The sequence below is a fragment of the Carcharodon carcharias genome, chromosome 24, assembly GCF_017639515.1.
Source record: "Carcharodon carcharias isolate sCarCar2 chromosome 24, sCarCar2.pri, whole genome shotgun sequence".
NCBI lineage: Eukaryota > Metazoa > Chordata > Chondrichthyes > Lamniformes > Lamnidae > Carcharodon > Carcharodon carcharias.
Window position 1 is genome coordinate 11806148 of NC_054490.1, and position 27403 is coordinate 11833550.

At 49.3% G+C, this 27403-nt stretch overlaps 1 protein-coding gene across 1 annotated transcript in view; it reads right to left on the bottom strand.

Moving 5' to 3' along the window:
- Positions 1 to 27403, bottom strand: part of LOC121269341 (TBC1 domain family member 10A-like) — a 223649-nt gene that overhangs the window by 22953 nt on the left and 173293 nt on the right. The window contains exon 4 of the mRNA XM_041173892.1: positions 1477 to 1584. Coding sequence (XP_041029826.1) covers positions 1477 to 1584 — 108 coding nt within the window. The remainder of the gene's footprint in view (positions 1 to 1476; positions 1585 to 27403) is intronic.

The window sequence follows — 27403 nt, forward strand, 5'->3', positions numbered from 1 at the left end:
AGACAAAGAGTAGAGACAGAGAGAGATAGACACGGAGACAGAGGGAGACAAAGAAAGAAAGAGAGAGAAAGAGAGAGACAGAGACACAGAGAGAGACAGGGAGAGAGAGAGAGAGGGAGACAAAGAGAGAGAGAGAGAGAGAGAGAAAGAGAGAGACAGAGACAGGGAGAGAAAGATGGAGAAATAGAAAGGGAGACAAAGGGAGAGAGAGAGAAAAAGAGAGACAGAGAGAGCACGAGGGAGGAGGTGGAGAGGTTTAGGGAGGGAATTCCAGAGCTCGGGGACCACAGGCAACTGAAGTCTCGGCCACCGATGGTGGAACGATGGGAATCGGGGGATGGTCAAGAGGCCGGAATTGGAGGAGCGAAGAGATCTCGGAGGGTCGTAGGAGATTTACAGTGATGGGGAAGGTTGTAATTCTGGTCTCTTGGGCATTAGTAAAGGTTATATATTAGGAGATTTATTCTTCAATTAATTCCATGCTGTACCTGTCCTGGGAGTGTTTGATGGGGACATTGTAGAGGGAGCTTTACTCCGTATCTAACCCTGTGCTGTACCTGTCCTGGGAGTGTTTGATGGGGACATTGTAGAGGGAGCTTTACTCCGTATCTAACCCTGTGCTGTACCTGTCCTGGGAGTGTTTGATGGGGACAGTGTAGGGGGAGCTTTATTCCGTATCTAACCCTGTGCTGTACGTGTCCTGGGAGTGTTTGATGTGGACAGTGTAGAGGAAGCTTTACTCTGTATCTAACCCCGTGCTGTACCTGCCCTGGGAGTGTTTGATGGGGACAGTGTAGAGGGAACTTTACTCTGTATCTAACCCCGTGCTGTACCTGTCCTGGGAGTGTTTGATGGGGACAGTGTAGAGGGAGCTTTACTCTGTATCTAACCCCGTGCTGTACCTGTCCTGGGAGTGTTTGATGGGGACATTGTAGAGGGAGCTTTACTCCGTATCTAACCCTGTGCTGTACCTGTCCTGGGAGTGTTTGATGGGGACAGTGTAGAGGGAGCTTTACTCTGTATCTAACCCCGTGCTGTACCTGTCCTGGGAGTGTTTGATGGGGACATTGTAGAGGGAGCTTTACTCCGTATCTAACCCTGTGCTGTACTTGTCCTGGGAGTGTTTGATGGGGACAGTGTAGAGGGAGATTTACTCTGTATCTAACCCCGTGCTGTTCCTGTCCTGGGAGTGTTTGATGGGGACAGTGTAGAGGGAGCTTTACTCTGTATCTAACCCCGTGCTGTACGTGTCCTGGGACTGTTTGATGGGGACAGTGTAGAGGGAGCTTTACTCTGTATCTAACCCCATGCTGTACCTGTCCTGGGAGTGTTTGATGGGGACAGTGTAGAGGAAGCTTTACTCTGTATCTAACCCCGTGCTGTACCTGTCCTGGGAGTGTTTGATGGGGACAGTGTAGAGGGAGCTTTACTCTGTATCTAACCCCGTGCGGTACCTGTCCTGGGAGTGTTCCTTACCTGGTATACCCCTTTGTTCTCCTGCTTTTTGATTGCTCCTGCACAGAGTGTTGGCCAGCCTGCAGACCGCACTGAAGCAGGAATACCCTTTCGACAGCGTAACCTGACCTGGGGGTGAAAGGGCAGAGGTTAAGAGGGTGACCCAGTGACTGTAACCTGCAGGCAGCCAATTGAAGGCTGAAATGCATCCCCCTGCATTTTGCGCAGCCTCCGCTTGATCCGGGAGCGTACCCCACAACCTGCTGAACACTCTGCCGATCGCCGATGATCCACTGAGATCCCAGAACCATCTCCACCTCGAGTACCTCAGTTTACAACGTTTCCATTACACATAAAACAGGCCACTCGGCCCATCTGCTCCCTGCTTATCTTTCTGCTCCACACGCGCCTCCCCCCAGCCCCTCCTCATCTCCCCCCATCACCATATCCTTCTCTCCCTGTCCCCCTCGTGTGTTTATCCAGCTTCCCCCCCTCCCCCCTTAAACAATCGACACTCTTCCCCTCGTCCACTCCCTGTGGGAGCCAGTTCCACATTCTCCCCCCCATCCCCCCGTCTCTCTCTCTCTGGCTAAGGAACTTTCTCCTGAATTCCTCATTGGATTTATGAGTGACTGTATTACACTGATGGCCCCCTCATTCTGGTCTCTCCACCCCAAACCCCCCCACCATGCCCCAACCCCCACACACCCGGACACATCATCTCTACATCGACCCCATCCAAACCCTTTCAGGGTCTTAAAGACCTCGATCAGGTCACCCCCTCAGCCTTCTCTTTTCCAGAGAACAGAGCCCCGGACTGTTCAATCCTTCCTGATGGTTATAATCTCTCCGTTCTTGTATCATTCAGGCCTTCTCCAGAGCTTGTATAACCTTTTTATAATATGGTGACTAGAACTGTGCACAGTGCTCCGAGTGTGGTCTAACTGTAGGATACGGAGACCGGAACTTTGCACAGTGCTCCAAGTGTGGTCTAACCGAGGGATATGGAGACCGGAACTGTGCACAGTGCTCCAAGTGTGGTCTAACCAAGGGATACAAAGACCGGAACTGTGCACAATGCTCCGAGTGTGGCCTAACCGAGAATAGGGAGACTGGAACTGGGCACAGTGCTCCTGGTGTGGTCTAACCGAGGGATATGGAGACCGGAACTGTGCACAATGCTCTGAGTGTGGTCTAACCAAGGAATAAGGAGACCAGAACTGTGCACAGTGCTCCAAGTGTGGTCTAACCGAGGGATACGGAGACAGGAACTGTGCACAGTGCTCCAAGTGTGGTCAAACCGAGGGATACGGAGACAGGAACTGTGCACAGTGCTCCTAGTGTGGTCTAACCAAGGGATATGGAGACCAGAACTGTGCACAGTGCTCCGAGTGTGTTCTAACCGAGGAATATGGAGACTGGAACTGTGCACAGTGCTCCGATTGTGGTCTAACCGAGGGATACGGAGACCGGAGCTGTGCACAGTGCTCCAAGTGTTGTCTAACTGAGGGATATGGAAACTGGAATTGTGCACAGCGCTCCAAGTGTGGTCTACCTGAGGGATACGGAGACCGGAACTGTGCACAGTGCTCTGAGTGTGGTCTAACCGAGGGATATGGAGGCCGGAACTGTGCACAGTGCTCCAAGTGTGGTCTAACCGAGGGATATGGAGACCAGAACTGTGCACAGTGCTCCGAGTGTGGTCTAACCGAGGGATATGGAGGCCGGAACTGTGCACAGCGCTCCGAGTGTGGTCTAACTGAAGGATATGGAGACCAGAACTGTGCACAGTGCTCCGGGTGTGGTCTAACCGAGGGATACAGAGACCGGAACTGTGCACAGTGCTCCCAGTGTGGTCTAACCAAGGGATATGGAGGTGGGATCTGTGCACAGTGCTCCAAGTGTGGTCTAACCGAGGGATATGGAGACCAGAACTGTGCACAGTGCTCCGAGTGTGGTCTAACCGAGGGATACGGAGACCAGAACTGTGCACAGTGCTCCCAGTGTGGTCTAACCGAGGGATACGGAGACCGGAACTGTGCACATTGCTCCCAGTGTGGTCTAACCGAGGGATACGGAGACCGGAACTGTGCACAGTGCTCCGAGTGTGGTCTAACCGAGGGATACAGAGACCGGAACTATGCACAGTTCTCCCAGTGTGGTCTAAGCAGGATATATAGAAGCAATAATTCAGGCCAGAATTAATAGTCACTTGGACAAATGAGTGTTAATTAAGGAAAGCCAGCATGGATTTCCAAAGGACAAATCATGCTTAACTACCTCCTGAAGTTTTTGAAGAGGTAACAGAGGTCGATGAGGGTAACGCTGTTGATGTGGTGTACATGGACTTCCAGAAGGCATTCTAATCAGTGCCACACAACAGGCTTGTGAGTGAAGTTATAAAGGGACAGCAGGGATGTAGATATGGAATTGGCTGATGATAGGAAGCAGAGAGTGGAGGCTAATAGATATGTTTTAGGCTGGGGGAAGGTTTATACTAGAGTTCCCCAGGGATCGGTGTTGGGACCCTTGCTTTTCCTGATATATATTCATGACTTAGTCCTTGGTACAAGGGACAATTTTAAAATTTGCAGATGACATGAAACCTGGAGGCATTGTAAACTGTGAGGGGTGGACAGTGTGGAACTTCAGGAGGACATGGACAAGCTGGTGGAGTGGACAGACAGGTGGCAGATGCAGTTCAGTGTGGGGAAGTGTGAATGATTCATTTTGGTGGGAAGAACATGGAGAGACAATATAAAATAAAGGGTGCAATTCTAAAGGGGGTGCAGGATCAGAGACACCTGGGGATATATGTACATAAATCATTGAAGGTGGCAGGACAGGTTGAGAGCTGCGTGTGTGCGCATGTCCGTGTGAGTGTGTGTGCGCATGTGAAAGAGACTTGGATTAAAGGTACCTGGTCTGAAGACTTTGATGTAAACATGGGGGATGTTTAGAATGTGAGGTGTAAAAGGGCATTTGCCTTTTTTAAATAAAACAGACAAGATTGTTTTCAGTGGAGGGGTGAAATGTGTCACCTGGCCAAGTGACATTTGGAAACAGTGTGGTTATTTTTCCCCTGGCAACTCTCAGTGCTATGAGAGATTTTTATTATCAGAAAGGGTAAAGTCCAAAGACATGGTGAAACAATGGGAATTTCCATTCAAATAGGAAAACATGTATAAAGGAGTGAAGGCTGTGTGTAAGGGTAGGGATTCTAAGATCTAACAAGTGTGAAAAGCCTTCAGTATCTAAGCCTCAAGCTGCTGTTTTCAAAGACCTGAAGTTAAGCAAACTCACTTTGAGTTCGAGTGGTTCAAAGTATTGTGTCTTACCTTACCTGGGTCTATGAAAATCTATGTGCCTTAAAAAAAGAGAAAGTGGGAGTCAAACTGGCGAGGGGATTTGGAAGTTATTGTAATAGTAATTTGTGGATCCATGTATGTGTTTAAAATCATTTCTCTTATTAAAAAGTGTTTCATTTAGTTTTGTAAAAAACGATTTGACTTGGTGGTCTTATTACTACTGAATTCAGGGCACACATCTCAAAATAAATAGAAATTGCACAACAGTTGTGGTAGCTGTTTCAAGTTTGCCTCTGGAATTTGAGCAGCTTGGCATTTACCATCGGCTGTGCCATAACAGTGGTTAATAAAGCAGACAGTATCCTGGGCTTTATAAATAGGGGCATCGGATAAAAGAGCAAGAAGGTTATGTTAAACATGTATAAAACACTGGCTCAGCCTGAACTGGAGCATTGTGTCCAGTTCCAGGCACCGCACTTTAGGAAGGATGTGGAGGTTTGAGAGAGAGTGCGGAAAAGATTGACGAGAATGGTTCCAGGGACGTGGAGAGATTACAGAAGCCGGGACTGTTCTTAGAGAAGAGAAGGTCGAGAGGAGATTTGATCGAGGTGCTCAAAATGATGAGGGGTCCGGACAGAGTCGATCAGGAGAAACTGTTCCCATTGGCGAAAGGATCGAGAACCAGAGGGACACAGAAATAAAGCGAAATGTGAAAGAAGCAACAGCGACATGAAGAGAAACTTTTTTGCACAGTGAGTGGTTAGGAACTGGAACACACTGTCTGAGAGTATGGTGGAGACAGGGTCAAACGAGTGGTTAGGATCTGAAAAGCATTCTCTGAGGGGGTGGTGGAGACAGGGTCAACTGAGTGGTTAGGATCTGGAACGCAATGTATGAGAGTGTGGGGGAGACAGGGTGAATCGAGTGCTTAGGATCTGAAACGCACTGTCTGAGAGTGTGGTGGAGACAGGGTCAATCGAGTGGATAGGATATGGAACGCACTGTCTGAGAGTGTGGTCGAGAAAGATCAATCGAGTGGTTAGGACCTGGAACGCACTGTCTGAGGGTATGTTGCAGACAGGGGCAATTGTGTGGTTAGGATATGGAATGCACTGTCTGAGATTGTGGTGGAGACAGGGTCAATCGAGTGGTTAAGATATGGAACGCACTGTCTGAGAGTTTGGGGGAGAAAGGTTAATTGAGTGGTTAGGATCTGGAACACACTGTCTGAGAGTGTGGTGGAGAAAGGATCAATCGACTGGTTAGGATCTGGAACGCACTGTCTGAGTGTGTGGGGGAGACAATGTCAATTGATTGGTTAGGATCTGGAATGCACTGTCTGAGAGTGTGGGGGCGACATGGTGAATCGAGTGCTTAGGATCTGGAACGCATTTTCTGAAATTATGGTGGAGACAGGGTCAATCGAGTGGTTAGAATCTGTATCGCACTGTCTGAGATAATGGAGGAGACAGGGTCAATCAAGTGTTTAGGATCTGGAACACACTGTCTGGGAGTGTGGGGGTGACAGGGTCAATTGAGTGGTTAGGCTCTGGAACGCACTGCCTGAGAGTGTGGTGGAGACAGGGTCAATTAAATGGTTAGGATCTGGAACACACTGCCTGAGAATGTGGTGGAGACAGGGTCAATCGAGTGCTTAGTATCTGGAACGCACTGTCTGAGGGTGTGGGGGAGAAAGGGTCAATCAAATGGTTAGGATCTGGAATGCGCTGTCTGAGAGTGTGGGGGAGACAGGATCAATCGAGTGGTTAGGCTCTGGAACGCACTGTCTGAGAGTGTGGTGGAGACAGGGTCAATCAAATGGTTAGGATCTGGAATGCACTGTCTGAGAGTGTGGGGGAGACAGGGTCAATCGAGTAGTTAGGCTCTGGAACGCACTGTCTGAGAGTGTGGTGGAGACAGGGTCAATCAAATGGTTAGGATCTGGAACACACTGTCTGAGAATGTGGTGGAGACAGGCTCAATCGAGTGCTTAGTATCTGGAATGCACTGTCTGAGAGTGTGGGGGAGAAAGGGTCAATCAAATGGTTAGGATATGGAATGCGCTGTCTGAGAGTGTGGGGGAGACAGGATCAATCGAGTGGATAGGCTCTGGAACGCAATTTCTGAGAGTGTGGTGGAGACAGGGTCAATCAAATGGTTAGGATCTGGAATGCACTGTCTGAGAGTGTGGGGGAGACAGGGTCAATCGAGTGGTTAGGATCGGCAATGCACTGTCTGAGAGTGTGGGGGAGACAGCGTCAATAGAGTGGTTAGGATCTGGAACACACTGTTTGAGAATGAGGTGGAGACAGGGTCAATCGAGTGGTTAGGTTCTGAAACGCATTGTCTGAGAGTGTGGTGGAGACAGAGTCAATCGAGTGGTTGGGATCTGGAATGCACTGTCTGAAATTGTGGTGTAGACAGGGTCAATCGAGTGGTTAGGATCTGGAACGCACTGTCTGAGAGTGTGGTGGAGACAGGGTCAGTTGAGTCATTAGGATCTGGAATGGATTGCCTGAGAGTGTGGGGGAGACAGGGTCAATCGAGTGGTTAGGATCTGGAAGGCACTGTCTGAGGGTATGTTGGAGACAGGGGCAATTGTGTGGTTAGGATTTGGAACACACTGTCTGAGATTGTGGTGGAGACAGGGTCAATCGAGTGGTTAAGAATTGGAACGCACTGTCTGAGAGTTTGGGGGAGAAAGTTTAATTGAGTGGTTAGGATCTGGAACACATTGTCTGAGAGCGTGGTGGAGACAGGGTCAATCAAGTGTTTAGGATCTGGAACACACTGTCTGGGAGTGTGGTGGAGACAGAGTCAATCGAGTGTTTAGGATCTGGAACGCACTGTCTGAGAGTGTGGGGGTGACAGGGTCAATTGAGTGGTTAGGATCTGGAACACACTGTCTGAGAATGTGGTGGAGACAGGCTCAATCGAGTGCTTAGTATCTGGAAGGCACTGTCTGAGAGTGTGGGGGAGAAAGGGTCAATCAAATGGTTAGGATCCGGAATGCGCTGTCTGAGAGTGTGGGGGAGACAGGGTCAATCGCGTGGTTAGGTTCTGGAACGCACTGTCTGAGAGTGTGGTGGAGACAGGGTCAATCAAATGGTTAGGATCTGGAATGCACTGTCTGAGAGTGTGGGGGAGACAGGGGCAATCGAGTGGTTGGGATCTGGAATGCACTGTCTGAAATTGTGGTGTAGACAGGGTCAATTGAGTGGTTAGGATCTGGAACGCACTGTCTGAGAGTGTGGGGGAGACATGGTCAATCGAGTGGTTAGGATCTGTATCGCACTGTCTGAGAGTGTGGTGGAGACAGGGTCAATCGAGTCGTTAGGATCTGTATCGCACTTTCTGAGTGTGTGGGTGACAGGACCAGTTGAGGTGTTAGGATCTGGAACGAACTGTCTGAGAGTGTGGTGGAGACAGGGTCAATCGAGTAGTTAGGATATGGAACGCAATGTCTGAGAGTGTGGTGGAGACAGATTCAATCGAGTGGTTAGGATATGGAACACACTGTATGAGAGTTTGGGGAAGACATGGTCAATCGAGTGGTTAGCATCTGGAACAACTGTCTGAGATTGTGGGGGAGACAGGGTCAGTCGAGTGGTTAGAATCTGTATCGCACTGTCTGAGAGTGTGGAGACAGGGTCAATCAAGTGGTTACGATCTGGAACGCACTTTCTGAGAGTGTGATGGAGACAGGGTCAATCGAGTGGTTAGGATCTGAAACACGCTGTCTTGGAGTGTGGTGGAGACAGGGTCAATCGGGTGGTTAGGATCTGGAACGCACTGCCTGAGAGTGTGTACGTGACAAGATCGATCGAGGTTTTAGGATCTGGAACACACTGTCTGAGAGTGTGGTGGAGACAGGGTCAATTGAGTGGTTAGGCTCTGTAACGCACTGTCTGAGAGTTTGTGGGAGAGATGGTCAATCGAGTGGTTAGCATCTGGAACAAACATTCTGCGAGTGTGGGGGAGACAGGGTCAATCGAGTGGATAGGATATGGAACGCACTGTCTGAGAGTGTGGTCGAGCAAGGCTCAATCGAGTGGTTAGGATCTGGAACGCACTGTCTGAGGGTGTGGTGGAGACAGGGTCAATCTTGTGTTTAGGATCTGGAATGCACTTTCTGAGATTGTGGTGGAGAAAGGGTCAATTGAGTGGTTAGGATTTGGAACACACTGTCTGAGAGTTTGGGGGAAACAGGTTATTCGAGTGGTTAGGATCTGGAACGTACTGTCTGAGAGTATGGTGCAGAAAGGGTGAATCGATTGGTTAGGATCTGAAACACACTGTCTGGCAGTTTGGTGGAGACAGGGTCAATCGTGTGGTTAGGATCTGGAATGCAATGTCTGAGAGTGTGTGGGTGACAGGGTCAATCAAGTGTTTAGGACCTGGAACACACGGTCTGAGAGTTTGGGGGAGACATGGTAAATAGAGTGGTTAGCACCTGGAACAACTGTCTGAGATTGTGGGGGAGACAGGGTCAGTCGAGTGGTTAGGATCTAATGCATTGCCTGAGAGTGTGGAGGAGACAGGGTCACTCAAGTGTTTAGGACCTGGAACACACTGTCTGGAAGTGTGGGGGAGACAGGGTCAATTGGGTGGTTAGGATCTGCAGCGCACTGTCTGAGAGTGTGGTGGAGAAAGGGTCAATCGAGTGGTTAGGATCTGTATCGCACTGTCTGAGAGTGTGGAGGAGACAGGGTCAATCAAGTGTTTAGGACCTGGAACACACTGTCTGGGAGTGTGGGGGAGACAGGGTCAATAGGGTGGTTAGCATCTGGAACGCACGGCTCGAGAGTGTGTGGTTGACAGGGTCAATCGAGGTGTTTGGATCTGGAACGAACTGTCTGAGAGTGTGGTGGAGACAGGATCAATCAAGTGGTTAGGATATGGAACGCACAGTCTGAGAGTGTGGTGGAGACAGGGTCAATCGAGTGGTTAGCATGTGGAATGCACTGTCTGAGAGTTTGGGGTAGACAGGTTATTCGAGTGGTTAGGATCTGGAACGTATTGCCTGAGAGTGTGATAAAGACAGGGTCAATCGGGTGGTTAGGATCTGGAACACACTGTCTGAAATTGTGGTGTAGACAGGGTCAATCGGGTGGTTAGGATCTAGAACACACTGTCTGAAATTGTGGTGTAGACAGGGTCAATCGAGTGGTTAGGATCTGGAACGCACTGTCTGAAATTGTGGTGTAGACAGGGTCAATCGAGTGGTTAGGATCTGGAACGCACTTTCTGAGATTATGGTGGAGACAGGGTCAATCAGGTGGTTAGGATCTGGAACGCACGGCTCGACAGTTTGTGGGTGACAGGGTCAATTGAGTGGTTAGGACCTGGAACGAACTGTCTGAGAGTGTGGTGGAGACAGGGTCAATCGGGTGGTTAGGATCTGGAACACACTGCCTGAGAGTGTGTGGATGACAGGGTCAATCAGGGTGTTAGGATCTGGAACAAACAGTCTTTGAGTGTGGGGCAGACGAGGTCAATCGAGTGGTTAGGATCTGGAACGCACTGTATGAGAGTGTGGAGGATTCAGGGTCAATAGAGAGGTTAGGCTCTGGAACGCACTGACTGAGAGTGTGGTGGTGAAAGGGTCAATCAAGTGGATAGTATATGGAACGTACTGTCTGAGAGTGTGGTGGAGACAAGGTCAATCGAATGGTTAGGATTTGGATCGCACTGTCTGAGAGTGTGGGGGAGACAGGGTCAATCGAGTGGTTAGGATCTGGAACGCACTGTCTGAGAGTGTGGTGTAGAAAGTGTCAATCGAGAAGTTAGGATTTGGAATACACTGTCTGAGAGTTTGAGGTAGGCAGGTTAATCGAGTGGTTAGGATCTGAAACACTCTGTCTGCGAGTGTGGTGGAGACAGAGTCAATCGAGTGGTTAGGATCTGGAATGCACTTTCTGAGATTCTTGTGGAGACAGGGTCAATCGGGTGGTTAGGATCTGGAACACACTGCCTGAGAGTGTGTGGATGACAGGGTCAAACGGGGTGTTAGGATCTGGAATACACTGTCTGAGAGTGTGGTGGAGACAGGGTCAATCGAGTGGTTAGGATATGGAACGTACATTCTGAGAGTGTGGTGGAGACAGGGTCAATCGAGTGGTTAGCATCTGGAACAAACAGTCTGTGACGGTGGGGGAGACGAGGTCAATCGAGTGGTTAGGATGTGGAATGCACTGTCTGAGAGTGTGGAGGAGACAGGGTCAATTGAGTGGTTAGGCTCTGGAACACACTGTCTGAGAGTGGGGTGGAGAAAGGGTCAATCGAGTGGTTAGGATGTGGAACGCACGGTATGAGAGTGTGGGGGAGATAGTGTCAATTGATTGGTTAGGATCTGGAATGCGCTGTCTGAGTGTGTGGTGGAGACAGGGTCAATTTAGTGGTTAGGATCTGGAATGCACTTTCTAAGTGTGTGGGGGAGATAGTGTCAATTGACTCGATAGGATCTGGAATGTACTGTCTGAGAGTGTGGGGACGACATGGTGAAGCGAGTGTTTAGGATTTGGAACGCATTGTCTGAGAGTGTGTTGGAGACAGGGTCAATCGAGTGGTTAGGATCTCAAATGCATTGTCTGAGAGTGTGGTGGGGACAGGGTCAGTCGAGTGGTTAGGATCTCGAACGCACTGTCTGAGAGTGTGGTGGAGACAGGGTCAATCGAGTGGTTAGGATCTGGAATGAACTTTCTGAGAGATTGTGGGAGACATGGACAGTCGAGTGGTTAGCATCTGGAACAAACAGTCTTTGTGTTTGGGGCAGACAAGGTCAATCGAGAGGTGAGGCTCTGGAACGCACTGTCTGAGAGTGTGGTGGTGAGAGGGTCAATCGGTGGATAGGATATGGAACGTACTGTCTGAGAGTGTGGTCGAGCAAGGCTCAATCAAGTGGTTAGGATCTGGAACGCACTGTCTGAGAGTGTGGTTGAGTCAGGGTCAATCGAGAGTTTAATATCTGGAAGGCACTGTCTGAGATTGTGGTGGAGACAGGGTCAATCGAGTGGTTAGGATCTGGAACTCACTGTCTGAGAGTGAGGTCGAGCAAGGCTCAATCGAGTAGTTAGGATCTGGAACGCACTGTCTGAGGGTGTGGTGGAGACAGGGTCAATCGTGTGGTTAGGATCTGGAATGCCTGTCTGAGAATGTGGGGGAGATAGTGTCAATTGATTGGTTAGGATCTGGAATGCACTGTCTGAGAGTGTGGTGGAGAGAGGGGCAATCGGGTGGTTAGGATGTGGACCGCACTGTCTGCGAGTGTGGGGGAGATAGCGTCAATTGATTGGTCAGGATCTGGAATGCACTGTTTGAGAGTGTGGTGGAGAAAGGGTCAATCGAGTGGTTGGGATCTGGAATGCACTGTCTGAGAGTGTGGTGGAGACATGGTCAATTTAGTGGTTAGGATCTGGAATGCACTGTCTGAGTGTGTGGGGGAGATGGCGTCAATTGATTGGTTAGGATCTGGAATGCACTGTCTGAGAGTGTGGGGGCGACGTGGTGAATCGAGTGTTTAGGATCTGGAACGCCTTATCTGAGAGTGTGGTGGAGACAGGGTCACTCGAGGTTAGGATCTGGAAAGCACTGTCTGAGAGTATGGGTGGAGACAGGGTCAATCGTGTGGTTAGGATCTGGAACACATTGTCTGAGAGTGTGTGGGTGAGAGGGTCAATCAAGTGTTTAGGACCTGGAACACACTGTCTGAGAGTTTGTGGAGACATATTCAATCGAGTGGTTAGCATCTGGAACAACTGTGTGAGATTGTGGGGGACATAGAGTCAGTCGAGTGGTTAGGACATGGAACACACTTTCTGGGAGTGTGGTGGAGACAGGGTCAATCGAGTGGTTAGGATCTGGAATGCACTTTCTGAGATTCTGGTGGAGACAGGATTATTCAAGTGGTTAGGATCTGGAACGCACTGTTTGAGAGTGTGGTGGAGACATGGTCAATTGAGTGGTTAGGATCTGGAACACACAGTCTGTGAGTGTGATTGAGATTGGTTCAATCAAGTGGTTAGGATCTTGAACGCACTGTCTGAGAGTGTGGTGGAGACAGGGTGAATCGAGTGGTTAGGATTTCGAATGCACTGTCTGAGAGTTTGGGGGAGACAAGCTCAATTGAGTGGTTAGCATCTGGAACAAACAGACTGAGATCGTTGGCGAGATAGGGTCAATCGAGTGGTTAGCATCTGGAACAAACTGGCTGAGATTGTGGGGGAGACGATCAATCGAGTGGTTAGGATCTGGAACGCACAGTCTGAGTGTGTGGTGGAGACAGGGTCAATCAAGTGGTTAGGATCTGGAACGCACTTTCAGAGAGTGTGGTGGAGAAAGGGTCAGTCGAATGCTTAGGATCTGGAACGACTTGTCTGAGAGCGTGGTGGAGACAGGGTCAATCGAGTGGATAGGATATGGAACACACTGTCTGAGAGTGTGGTCAAGCAAGGCTCAATCGAGTGGATAGGATCTGGAACGCATTACCTGAGGGTGTGGTGGAGACAGGGTCAATCGCGTGGTTAGGATCTGGAATGCACTGTCTGAGAGTGTGGGGGCGTCATGGTGAATTGAGTGTTTAGGATCATGAACGCATTGTCTGAGAGTGTGGTGGGGACAGGGTCAATCGAGTGGTTAGGATCTCGAACGCACTGCCTGAGAGTGTGGTGGAGATAGGGACAGTCGAATGGTTAGGATTTGGAACGCACTGTCTGAGAGTTTGGGGGAGACATGGTCAATCGAGTGGTTAGGATCTGGAACGCACTGTCTGAGAGTTTGGGGGAGACATGGTCAATCGAGTGGTTAGCATCTGGAACAAACAGTCTGAGGAAATGGAGAGACAGGGTCAATCGAGTGGACAGGATATGGAACGCACTGTCTGAGGGTGTGGTGGAGACAGGGTCAATCGTGTGGTTAGGATCTGGAATGCACTGTCTGAGAGTGTGGTTCAGTCAGGGTCAATCGAGAGTTTAATACCTGGAACGCAGTGTATGAGATTGTGGTGGAGACAGGGACAATCGATTGGTTAGGATCTGGAACGCACTGTCTGAGAGTGTGGTGGAGATAGGGACAGTTGGGTGGTTAGGATCTGGAATGCACTGTCTGAGAGTTTGGGGGAGACATGGTCAATTGAGTGGTTAGTATCTGGAACAAACAGTCTGAGAACGTGGGTGAGACAGGGTCATTCGAGAGTTTAGGATCTGGAACAAACTGGCTGAGATTGTTGGGGAGACAGGGTGAATCGAGAGTTTAATATCTGGAACGCACTGCCTGAGAGTGTGGAGGAGACAGGTTCAATCAAGTGTTTAGGACCTGGAAAACACTCTCTGGGAGTAGGGTGGAGACAGGGTTAATCGAGTGGTTAGGATCTGGAACACACTGTCTGAGAGTGTGGGGGAGATAGTGTCAATTGAGTGGTTAGGATCTGGTACGCACTGTCTGAGAATGTGGGGGAGACAGTGTCAATTGATTGGTTAAGAATCGGAACGCATTTTCTGAGAGTGCGTGGGCGACATGGTGAATCGAGTGTTTAGGATCTGGAACGCATTGTCTGAGAGTGTGGTGGAGACAGGGTCAATTGAGTGGTTAGGATCTGTATCGCACTGTCTGAGAGTGTGGGGGAGATAGTGTAAATTGATTGGTTAGGATCTGGAATGAACTGTCTGAGAGTGTGGTGGAAACAGAGTGAATTGAGTGGGTAGTATCTGGAATGCACTGTCTGAGAGTGTGGTGGAGACAGGGTCAATTTAGTGGATAGGATCAGGAACGCACTGTCTGAGTGTGTGGGGGAGATAGTGTCAATTGACTGGTTAGGATCTGGAATGCACTGTCTGAGAGTGTGGGGGCGACATGGTGAATCGAGTGTTTAGGATCTGGAACGCATTGTCTGAGAGTGTGGTGGAGACGGGGTCAATCGAGTGGTTAGGATCACAAATGCACTGTCTGAGAGTGTGGTGGACACAGGCTCAATCAAGTGGTTAGGCTCTGGAATGCACAGTCTGAGAGTGTGGTTGAGTAAGGGTCAATCGAGGGTTTAATATCTGGAATTAACTGTCTGAGATTGTGTTGGAGACAGGGTCAATCGAGTGGTTAGCATCTGGAACGCACTGTCTGAGAGTTTGGGGGAGAAAGGTTAATCGAGTGGTTAGGATCTGGAACGCACTCTCTGACAGTATGGTGGAGAAAGGGTCAATCGAGTGTTTAGGATCTGGAATGCACTGTCTGAGAGTGTAGGGGCGACATGGTGAATCGAGTGCTTAGGAACTGGAACGCATTGTCTGAGATTATGGTGGAGCCAGGGTCAATCGAGTGGTTAGGATCTGTATCGCACTGTCTGAGAGTGTGGAGGAGACAGGGTCAATCAAGTGTGTAGGACATGGAACACACTGTCTGGGAGTGTGGTGGAGACAGGGTCAATCAGGTTGTTAGGATCTGGAACACACTGCTTGACAGTGTGTTGGTGACAGGGTCAATCGAGGTTTTAGGATCTGGAACAAACTGTCTGAGAGTGTGTTGGAGAAAGGGTCAATCGAGTGGTTAGGATCTGGAATTCACTGTCTGAGAGTTTGGGGGAGACATGGTCAGTCGAGTGGTTAGCATCTGGAAAAAACAGTCTGCAAGTGTGGGGGAGACAAGGTCAATCGAGTGGTTAGGATCTGGAATGCCCTTTCTTAGAGTGTGGTGTAGACAGGGACATTCGAGTGGTTAGGATCTGGAATGCACTGTCTGAGAGTGTGGTGGAGACAGGGTCAATCGACTGATTAGGATCTGTATTGCTATGTCTGGGAGTGTGGTGAAGATACGGTCAATCAAGTGTTTTGGATCTGGTACACACTGTCTGGGAAAGTGCTGGAGACAGGGTCAATCGAGTGGTTAGGATCTGGTACGCACTGTCTGAGAGTGTGGTGGACACAGGCTCAAACAAGTGGTTAGGATCTGGAATGCACAGTCTGAGAGTTTGGGGGTGACAGGGTCAATCGAGTGGTTAGGATCTGGTACACACTGTCATGTGTATGGGGGACACAGGGTAAATCAAGTGGTTAGGATCTGGAACGCACTGTTTGAGAGGGCGGTGGAGACAGGGTCAATCGAGTGGTTAGGAAATGGTCCGCTCTGTCTTAGAGTGTGGTGGAGACAGGGTCATTCGAGTGGTTAGGATCTGGAACGCACTGTATGAGAGTGTAATGGAGACATGTTCAATCGAGTGGTTAGGATATGGAACGCACAGTCTGAGAGTGTGGTGAGACAGGGTTAATCGAGTGGTTAGGATCTGGAATTCACTGTCTGAGAGTTTGGGGGAGACATGGTCAGTCGAGTGGTTAGCATCTGGAAAAAACAGTCTGCAAGTGTGGGGGAGACAAGGTCAATCAAGTGGTTAGGATATGGAATGCCCTTTCTTAGAGTGTGGTGTAGACAGGGACATTCGAGTGGTTAGGATCTGGAATGCACTGTCTGAGAGTGTGGTGGAGACAGGGTCAATCGACTGATTAGGATCTGTATTGCTATGTCTGGGAGTGTGGTGAAGATATGGTCAATCAAGTGTTTTGGATCTGGAACACACTGTCTGGGAAAGTGCTGGAGACAGGGTCAATCGAGTGGTTAGGATGTGGTACGCACTGTCTGAGAGTGTGTAGGTGACAGTGTCAATCGATGTGTTAGGATCTGCAACGCATTGTCTGAGATTGTGGGGGAGCCAGGGACAATCGAGTGGTTAGGATCTTGAACACACTGTTTGAGAGTGTGGTGCAGACAGTACTATTCGAGTGGTTAGGATCTGGAACGCACTGTTTGAGATTGTGGTGGAGACAGGGTCAATAGAATGGTTAGGATCTGGAACGCACTCTCTTTGAGCGTGGTGGAGACAGATTCAATCGAGTGGTTCGGATCTGGAACGCACTGTCTGACAGTGTGGTGGAGAGAGTCAATGAAGTGGTTAGGATCTGGAATGCACTGTCTGAGATTGTGGTGGAGACAGGGTCAATCAAGTGGTTAGAATCTGGAACAAAGTCTCTTAGAGTGTGCTGGAGACTGAGTCAATTGAGTGGTTAGGATCTGTATCGCTATGTCTAAGAATGTGGTGGAGACACGGTCAATCAAGTGTTTAGGATCTGGAACACACTGTCTGAGAGTGTGGTGGAGACAGGGTCAATCGAGTTTTTAGGATCTGGAACGCATTGTCTGAGATTGTGGTGGAGACAGGGTCGATCGAGTGGTTAGGAACTGGAACGCAATGCCTTAGATTGTGGTGGAGATAGAGTCAATTGAGTGGTTAGGATCTGGAATGCCCTGTCTTAGAGTGCAGTGGAGAAAGGTTCATTCGAGTGGTTAGGATATGGAACGCACTGTCTGAGAGTGTGCGGAGACGGGGTCATTCGAATGGTTAGCATCTGGAACGTACTACCTGAGGGTGTGGTGGAGACAGGGACAATCGAGTGGTTAGGTTCTGGAACATATCATCAGAGGGTGTGTGGGAGACAGAGTCAGTTGAGTGGTTAGGATCTGGAATGCACTTTCTGAGATTGTGGAGCAGACAGGGTCAATCGCGTGGCTAGGATCTGGAAAGCACTGTCTGAGAGTGTGGGGGGAGAGACGGTAATTTGAGTCATTAGGATCTGTAATGCGATGTCTGAGAGTGTGGTGGACACAGAGTCAATCGAGTGGTTAGGATATGGAACGCACTGTCTGAGGGTGTGGTGGAGACAGGGTCAATGGACTGGTTAGGATCTGTATCGCTATGTATGAGAGTGGGTTGGAGACACGGTCTATCAAGTGTTTAGGATCTGGAACACAATGTCTGGGAACGTGGTGGAGACAGGGTCAATCCAGTGGTTAGGGTCTGGAACGCAGTGTTTGAGAGAGTTGGGTTGAAAGGGTCAATCGAGTTTTTAGGATCTGGAACGCATTGTATGAGATTGTGGTAGAGACAGGGTCATTCAAGTGTTTAGGATTTGGAACGAACTGTCTGAGAGTGTGTGGTACACAGAGTCAATTGAGCGGTTAGGATCTGGAACGCACTGATTAGAGTGTGGTGGAGAAAGAGTCAATCGAGTGGTTAGGATCTGGAACGCCATGTCTTAGAGCATGGTGGACACAGGGTTTTTCGAGTGGTTAGGATATGGAACACACTGTCTGAGAGTGTGGGGGAGACAGGCTCAATCAAGTGGTTAGTATCTAGAACGCACTGTTTGAGAGTTTGGTGGAGACAGGGTCAATCGAGTGGTTAGGATCTGGAAGGAACTGTCTGGGAGTGTGGTGGAGACAGGGACAATCGAGTGGTTAAGTTCTGGAACATACCGTCAGAGAGTGTGTGGGAGACAGGGTCAATTGAGTGGTTAGGATCTGGAAAGCACTGTCTGAGAGTGTGGGGGGGACAGGGTCAATTGAGTGGTTAGGATCTGAAGTGCACAGTCTGAGAGTGTCGGGGAGACAGGCTCAATTGAGAGGTCAGGATCTGCAATGCACTGTCTGAGAGTGTGGGGGATACAGGGTCAATTGAGTGGTTTGGATCTGGAACGCCATGTCTTAGAGCGAGCAGGACACAGGGTCATTCGAGTGGTTAGGATATGGAAGGCACTGTCTGAGAGTGTGGTGGAGACAGTGTCAATCGAGTTTTTAGAATCTGGAACATATTGTCTGAGGATGTGGTGGAGACAGGGTCATTCGAGTGGTTAGGATGTGGAACAAAATGTCTGAGAGTATGGTGGACACAGGGTCAATCGAGTAGTTAGGAGATGGAATGCACTGGCTGAGAGTTCTGTGGAGAGAGCGTCAATCGAGTGGTTAGGATCTGGAACGCAGTATTTGAGAGTGTGGTATAGACAAGGTCAATCGAGTGGATAGGATCTGGAACACACTGTCTTTGACTGTGTTGGAGACAGATTCAATAGAATGGTTAGGATCTGGAACACACTGTCTGAAAGTGTGGTGGAGAGAGAGTCAATGGAGTGGTTAGGATCTGGAACGCACTGTCTGAGAGTGTGGTGGAGATAGGGTCAATCAAGTGGTTAGGTTCTGGAATGTACCGTCTGAGGGTGTGGGGGAGACAGGGTCAATTGAGTGGTTAGGATCTGGAAAGCATTGTCTGAGAGTGTGGAGGAGACAGGGTCAATTAAGTGGTTAGGATCTGAAATGCACTGTCTGAGAGTGTCGGGGAGACAGCCTCAATCGAGTGGTTAGGATCTGCAATGCACTGTCTGAGAGTGTGGGGGAGACAGGGTCAATCGAGTGGTTAGGATCTGGAACGCACTGTCTGAGAGTGTGGTGGAGACTGAGTCAATCGAGTGGTCAGGATCTGGAACAAAGTCCCTTAGAGTGTGGTGGAGACAGAGTCAATCGACTGGTTAGGATCTGTATCGCTATGTCTAAGAATGTGGTGGAGACACGGTCAATCAAGAGTTTAGGATCTGGAACACACTGTCTGAGAGTGTGGTGGAGACAGGGTCAATCGAGTGGTTCGGATCTGGAACACACTTTCTGAGAGTGTGGAGGAGACAGGCTCAATCGAATGGTTAGGATTTGCAATGCACTGTCTGAGAGTGTAGGGGAGACAGTGTCAATCGAGAGGTTCGGATTTGTATCGCACTGTCTGATAGTGTGGTGGAGACAGGGTCAATCGAGAGGTTAGGATCTGGAACGCACTGTCTTTGAGTGTGTTGGAGACAGATTCAATCGAATGTTTAGGATCTGGAACGCACTGTCTGAGAGTGTCGTGGAGAGAGAGTCAATGGAGTGGTTAGGATCTGGAACGCACTGTCTGAGAGTGAGGTGGAGATAGGGTCAATCAAGTGGTTAGGTTCTGGAACGTACCGTCTGATGGTATTGGGGAGAAAGGGTCAATCGAGTGGTTAGCATCTGGAATGCACTGTCTGAGAGTTTGTGGGAGAAAGGTTAATCGAGTGGTTAGGATCTGGAACGCGCTGTCGTAGAGTGTGGTGGAGATAGGTTCAATCGAGTGGTTAGGATCTGGAACAAAGTCCCTTAGAGTGTGGTGGAGACAGAGTCAATAGACTGGTTAGGATCTGTATCGATATGTCTAAGAATGTGGTGGAGACACGGTCAATCAAGTGTTTAGGATCTGGAACACACTGTCTGAAAGTGTGGTGGTGACAGGGTCAATCGAGTGGTTAGGATCTGGAATGCACTCTCTGAGAGTGTGGTGGAGAGGGAGTCAATGGAATGGATAGGATCTGGAACACAGTCCCTTATAGTGTGGTGGAGACAGTGTCAAATGACTGGTAAAGATCTGTATCGCTATGTCTAAGTATTTGGTGGAGACACAGTCAATCAAGTGTTTAGTATCTGGAACACACAGTCTGAGAGTGTGGTGGAGACAGTGTCAATCGAGTGGTTAGGTTCTGGAATGTACCGTCTGAGGGTGTGGGGGAGACAGGGTCAATTGAGTGGTTAGGATCTGCAAAGCATTGTCTGAGAGTGTGGAGGAGACAAGGTCAATTGAGTGGTTAGGATCTGAAATGTACTGTCTGAGAGTGTCGGGGAGACAGCCTCAATCAAGTGGTTAGGATGTGCAATGCACTGTCTGAGAGTCTGGGGGAGACAGGGTCAATCGAGTGGTTAGGATCTGGAACGCACTGTCCAAGAGTGTGCTGGAGATTGAGTCAATTTAGTGGTCAGGATCTGGAACACGCTGTCTCAGATTGTGCTGGAGATAGGGTCAATCGCGTGGTTAGGATCTGGATCAAAGTCCCTTTGAGTGTGGTGGAGACAGAGTCAATCGACTGGTTAGGATCTGTATCGCTATGTCTAAGAATGTGGTGGAGACACGGTCAATCAATTGTTTAGGATCTGGAACACACTGGCTGAGATTGTGGTGGAGACAGGGTCAATCGAGTGGATAGGATCTAGAACGCACTGTCTTTGAGTGTGTTGGAGACAGATTCAATCGAATGGTTAGGATCTGCAATGCACTGTCTGAGAGTGTGGTGGAGATAGGGTCAAACAAGTGGTTAGGTTCTGGAACGTACCGTCTGAGGGTGTGGGGTAGACAGGGTCAATTGAGTGGTTAGGATTTGGAAAGCACTGTCTGAGAGTGTGGAGGAGACAGGCTCAATCGTGTGGTTAGGATCTGCAATGCACTGTCTGAGAGTGTGGGCGTGACAGGGTCAATCGAGAGGTTTGGATTGTATCGCACTGTCTGAAAGTGTGGAGAAGACTGGTTCAATCAAGTGTTTAGGACATGGAACACTCTGTCTGGGAGTGTAGTGGAGACAGGGTCAATCGATTGGATAGGATCTGGAATGCACTGTCTGAGAGCGTGGGGACAACATGGTGAATCGAGTGCTTAGGATCTGGAACGCATTGTCTGAGAGTGTGGTGGAGACAGGGTCAATCAAGTGTTTAGGACCTGGAACAAACTGTCTGAGAGTGTGGTGGAGACAGGGTCAATCAAGTGTTTAGGACCTGGAACAAACTGTCTGAGTGTGTGGTGGAGACAGGGTCAGTCTAGTGGATAGGATCTGGAACGCACTGTCTGAGAGTGTGGTGGAGACAGGGTCAATCGAGTGGTTAGGATCTGGAACGCACTCTCTGATAGTATGGTGGAGAAAAGGTCAATCGAGTGGTTAAGATCTGGAACACACTGTCTGAGAGTGAAGGGAAGTCAGTGTCAATCGAATAGTTAGGATCAGGAATGCACTGTCTGAGAGTGTGGGGGCGACATGGTGAATCGAGTGCTTAGGAAATGGAACGCGTTGTCTGAGATTATGGTGGAGGCATGGTCAATCGAGTGGTTAGGATCTGGAACGCACTGTCTGAGAGTGTGGGGGAGACAGGGTCAATCGAGTCATTAGGATCTGGAATGCACTGTCTGAGAGTTTGGGGGTGACATGGTGAATCGAGTGGTTAGGACCTGGAACACACTGTCTGGGAGTGTGGTGGAGACAGGGTCAATCAGGTGGTTAGGATCTGAAAGACACTGCCTGGGAGTGTGGGGGAGAGAGGGTCAATCGAGTGGATAGGATATGGAATGCAATGTCTGAGAGTGTGGTCGAACAAGGCTCAATCGAGTGGTTTGGATCTGGAACGCACTCTCTGAGGGTGTGGTGGAGACAGGGTCAATCATGTGGTTGTGATCTGGAATGCACTGTCTGAGAGTGTGGTTGAGTCAGGGTCAATCGAGGGTTTAATATCTGGAATGCATTGTCTGAGAGTGTGGAGGAGACAGGGTCAATCTAGTGGTTAGGATCTGGAACGCACTGTCTGAGAGTATGGTGGAGAAAGGGTCAATCGAGTGGTTAGCAGCTGGAACGCACTGTCTGAGAGTTTGACGGGAGAATGGTTAATCGAGTGGTTTGGATCTGGAACGCAATCTCTGATAGTATGGTGGAGGAAGGGTCAATCGAGTGGTTAGGATCTGGAATGCACTGTCTGAGAGTGTGGGGGCGACATGGTGAATCGAGAGCTTAGGAACTGGAACGCATTGTCTGAGATTATGGTGGAGAAAGGGTCAATCGAGTTGTTAGGATCTGGAAAGCACTGTCTGAGAGTGAGGGGAAGTCAGTGTCAATCGATTGGTTAGGATCTGTATCGCACTGTCTGAGAGTGTGGAGGAGACAGGGTCAATCAAGTGTGTAGGACATGGAACACACTGTCTGGGAGGGTGGTGGAGGCAGGGTCAATCGGTTTGTTAGGATCTGGAACGCACTGCTTGACAGTGTGTTGGTGACAGGGTCAATCGAGGTTTTAGGATCTGGAACAAACTGTCTGAGAGTGTGTTGGAGAAAGGGTCAATCGAGTGGTTAGGATATGGAACGCACAGTCTGAGAGTGTGGTGAGACAGGGTCAATCGAGTGGTTAGGATCTGGAATTCACTGTCTGAGAGTTTGGGGGAGACATTGTCAGTCGAGTGGTTAGCATCTGGAAAAAACAGTCTGCAAGTGTGGGGGAGACAAGGTCAATCGAGTGGTTAGGATCTGGAACGCCCTTTCTTAGAGTGTGGTGTAGACGGACATTCGAGTGGTTAGGATCTGGTACGCACTGTCTGAAAGTGTGTAGGTGACAGTGTCAATCGACGTGTTAGGATCTGCAACGCATTGTCTGAGATTGTGGGGGGGCCAGGGACAATCGAGTGGTTAGGATCTGGAACTCACTGTCTGAGAGTGTGGTGGACACAGGATCAATCAAGTGGTTAGGATCTGGAATGCACAGTCTGAGAGTTTGGGAGTGACAGGGTCACTCGAGTGGTTAGGATCTGGTACACACTGTCGTGTGTATGGGGGAAACAGGGTAAATCAAGTGGTTAGGATCTGGAGCGCACTGTTTGAGAGGGCGGTGGAGACAGGGTCAATCGAGTGGTTAGGATCTGGAACGCACTGTCTGAGAGCGTAGTGTAGACAGGGTCAATCGAGTGGTTCGGATCAGGAACGCACTGGCTTAGAGTATGGTGGAGACAGAGTCAATCGAGTGGTTCGGATCAGGAACGCACTGTCTGAGAGTGTGGTGGAGAGAGGGTCAAGCGAGTGGTTAGGATCTGGAACGCACTATCTGAGAGTGTGTTGGAGACAGGGTCAATCGGGTGGTTAGGATACAGAACGCACTGTCTGAGATTGTGCTGGAGACAGAGTCAATCGAGTGGTTAGGATCTGGAACACACTGTATGAGAGTGTGATGGAGACATGTTCAATCAAGAGGTTAGGATCTTGAACACACTATTTGAGAGTGTGGTGCAGACAGTATTATTTGAGTGGTTAGGTTCTGGAATGCACTGTCTGAGAGTGTGGTGGAGACAGTGTCAATCGAGTGGTTAGGATCTGGAATGCAGTGTTTGAGATTGTGGTGGAGACAAAGTCAATCGGATGGTTAGGATCTGGAACACACTGTTTGAGATTGTGGTGGAGACAGGGTCAATCGAATGGTTAGGATCTGGAACGCACTGTCTTTGAGTGTGGTAGAGACAGATTAATTCGAGTTGTTAGGATCTGGAATGCACTGTCTGAGAATGTGGTGGAGAGAGAGTCTATGGAGTGGTTAGGATCTGGAACGCACTGGCTTAGAGTGTGGTGGAGAAAGGGTCATTCGAGTGTTTAGAATTTGGAACAAAGTCTCTTAGAGTGTGCTGGATACTGAGTCATTCGAGTGGTTATGATCTGTATCGCTATGTCTAAGAATGTGGTGGAGACAGGGTCAATCAAGTGTTTAGGATCTGGAACACACTGTCTCAGAGTGTGGTGGAGACAGGGTCAATCGAGTTTTTAGGATCTGGAATGCATTGCCTGAGATTGTGGTGGAGACAGGGTCATTCAAGTGGTTAGGATCTGGAACGAACTGTATGAGAGTGTGGGGTACACAGACTCAATCGAGTGGTTAGGAACTGGAACGCACTGTCTTAGAGTGCGATGGAGAAAGAGTCAATCGAGTGGTTAGGATCTGGAACGCCATGTCTTAGAGCACAGGGTTTTTCGAGTGGTTAGGATATGGAACACACTGTCTGAGATTATGGTGGAGACAGGCTCAATCGAGTGGTTAGTATCTAGAACGCACTGTTTTAGAGTTTAGTGGAGACAGGGTCAATCGAGAGGTTAGGATCTGGAAGGAACTGTCTGAGAGTGTGGTGGAGACAGGGTCAATCGAGTGGTTAGGATCTGGAATGCACTGTCTAGGAGTGTGGTGGGGACAGGGTCAATCGAGTGGTTAGGATCTGGAATGCACTGTCTGAGAGTGTGGTGGAGACAGGGTCAATCGAGTGGCTAGGATCTGGAATACACTGTCTGCGAGAATGGTGGAGACAGGTTCAATTTAATGGTTCGGATCTGGAAAGCACTGTCTGAGAGTGTGGGGGAGACAGAGTTAATCGAGTGGTTACAATCTGGAACAAAGTCCCTTAGAGTGTGGTGGAGAGAGAGTCAATAGACTGGTTAGGATCTGTATCGCTATGTCTAAGAATGTGGTGGAGACACGGTCAATCAAGTGTTTAGGATCTGGAACACACTGTCTGAAAGTGTGGTTGAGACTGGGTCAATCGAGTGGTTAGGATCTGGAACGCAATGTCTTTGAGTGTGGTGGAGACAGATTCAATCGAGTGGTTAGGAGCTGGAATACACTGTCTGAGAGTATGGTGGAGACTGAGTCAATCGAGTGGTTAGGATCTGGAACGCACTGTCTGAGAGTGTGGTGGTGATAGGGTCAATCGAGTGGTTAGGATCTGGAACAAAGTCCCTTAGAGTGTGGTGGAGACAGAGTCAAATGACTGGTAAGGATCTGTATCGCTATGTCTAAGAATGTGGTGGAGACATGGTCAATCAAGTGTTTAGTATCTGGAACACACAGTCTGAGAGTATGGTGGAGACAGGGTCAATCGAGTGGTTAGGATCTGGACCGCACCGTCTGAGAATGTGGGTGGAGTCAAGGTCAATTGAGTGGTTATAATCTGGAACGCACAGTCTGAGAGTGTGGGGGAGACAGGGTCAATCGAGTGGTTATGATATGGAATGCATCGTCTGAGAGTGTGGTGGAGACAGGGTAAATTGAGTCCTTAGGATCTGGAATGCACTGTCTGAGATTGTGGTGGAGACAGGGTCAATCGAGTGCTTAGGATCTGGAATGCACTGTCTGAGATTGTGGTGGAGACAGGGTCAATAGAGTGGTTAGGATCTGGAATGTACTGTCTGAGAGTGTGGGGAAGACTGGGTCAAACGATTGGTTAGGATGTGGAATGCACTGTCTGAGTGTGTGGCCGAGACAGGGTCAATCGAGTGATTAGGTTCGGGAATGCGCTGTCTGAGATTGTGGCAGACACAGGGTCAATCACGTGGTTAGGATCTGAAACATACTGTCTGAGTGTGTGGCAGAGGCAGGGTCATTCGAGTGATTATGATCTGGAATGCACTGTCTGAGAGTATAGGGGAGACAGGGTCAATCGAGTGGTTCGGATCTAGAACACACTCTCTGAGTGTGTGGTGGAGTGGGTAAATCAAGTGGTTAGGATCCGGACCGCACTGTCTGTGAGTGTGGCGGAGAGAGGGTCAATTGAGTGCTTCTGATCTGGAACATAATGTCTGAGCGTGTGGTAGAGACAGGGTCAATCGAGTGGTTAGGATGTGGTACGCACAGTCTGAGAGTGTGGTGGAGACAGGGTAAATCGAGTGCTTAGGATCTGCAATGCACTGTCTGAGATTGTGGTGCAGACAGGGGCAATCAATTGGTTAGGATAAGGAAAGCACTGTCTGAGTGTGAGGTGGTGAAAGGGTCATTCGAGTTGTTAGGATCTGGAATGGACTCTCTGAGAGTGTGGTGGTGACAGGGTCAATCGAGTGGTTGCGATATTGAACGCACTGTCTGAGAGTGTGGTGGAGACAGAGTCAATTGAGTGGTTAGGATCTGAAATGCACTGTCTGAGAGTGTGGGCGAGACAGGGTCAATCAAGTGGTTCGGATCTGGAACGCCATGTCTTAGATCGTGCTGGACACAGGGTCATTCGAGTGGTTAGGATATGGAACACACTGTCTGAGAGTGTGGTGGAGACAGTGTCAATCGAGTTCTTAGAATCTGGAACGCACTGTTTGAGGTTGTGGTGGAGACAGGTTCATTCGAGTGGTTAGGATGTGGAACAAAATGTCTGAGAGTGTGGTGGACACAGGGTCAATCAAGTGGTTAGGAGCTGGAACACACTGAGAGTGTTGGGGGAGATCGGGTCAATCGAGTGCCTAGGATCTGGAACGCACTGTCTGAGAGTGTTCGGGAGACAGGGTCATTCTAATGGTTAGAATCTGGAACGTACTGTCTGACGGTGTGGGAGAAATAGGGTCAATCGAGTGGATGAGAATGTGGGGGAGACAGAGTCAGTTGAGTGGTTAGGATCCGGAATGCACAGTCTGAGATTGTGGGGGAGACAGGGTCAATCGAGTGCTTAGGAGCTGCAACGCAATGTCTTAGAGTGTGGTGGAGAAAGGGTCAATCGAGTGGTTCAGATCTGGAACGCCATGTCTTAGAGTGTGCTGGACACAGGGTCATTCGAGTGGTTAGGATATGGAACGCACTGTCTGAGAGTGTGGTGGGGACAGGGTCAATCGAGTGGTTAGGATCTGGAGCGCACTGTCTGAGAGTGTGGGGGAGACAGGCTCAATCGAGAGGTTAGGTTCTGGAACACACTGTATGCGAGAATGGTGGAGACAGGTTCAATTTAATGGTTCGGATCTGGAAAGCACTGTTTGAGAGTGTGGTGGAGACAGAGTAAATCGAGTGGTTGGTTTCTGGAACGTACAGTCTGAGGGTCTGGGGGAGTCAGGGTCAATTGAGTGGTTAGGATATGGAATGCACTGTCTGAGAGTGTCGGGCAGACAGGCTCAATCAAGTGGTTAGGATCTGCATGCACTGCCTGAGAGAGTGGGGGAGACAGGGTCAATCGAGTGGTTAGGATCTGGAACGCCATGTCTTAGAGCGTGCTGGACACAGGGTCATTCAATTGGTTAGGATATGGAACGCACTGACTTTGAGTGTGTTGGAAACAGATTCAATCGAATGGTTAGGTTCTGGAACGCACTGTCTGAGAGTGTGGTGGAGAGAGAGTCAATGGAGTGGTTAGGATCTGGAACGCACTGTCTGAGAGTGTGGTGGAGATAGGGTCAATCAAGTGGTTAGGTTCTGGACCGTACTTTCTGAGGGTGTGGGGGAGACAGGCTCAATTGAGT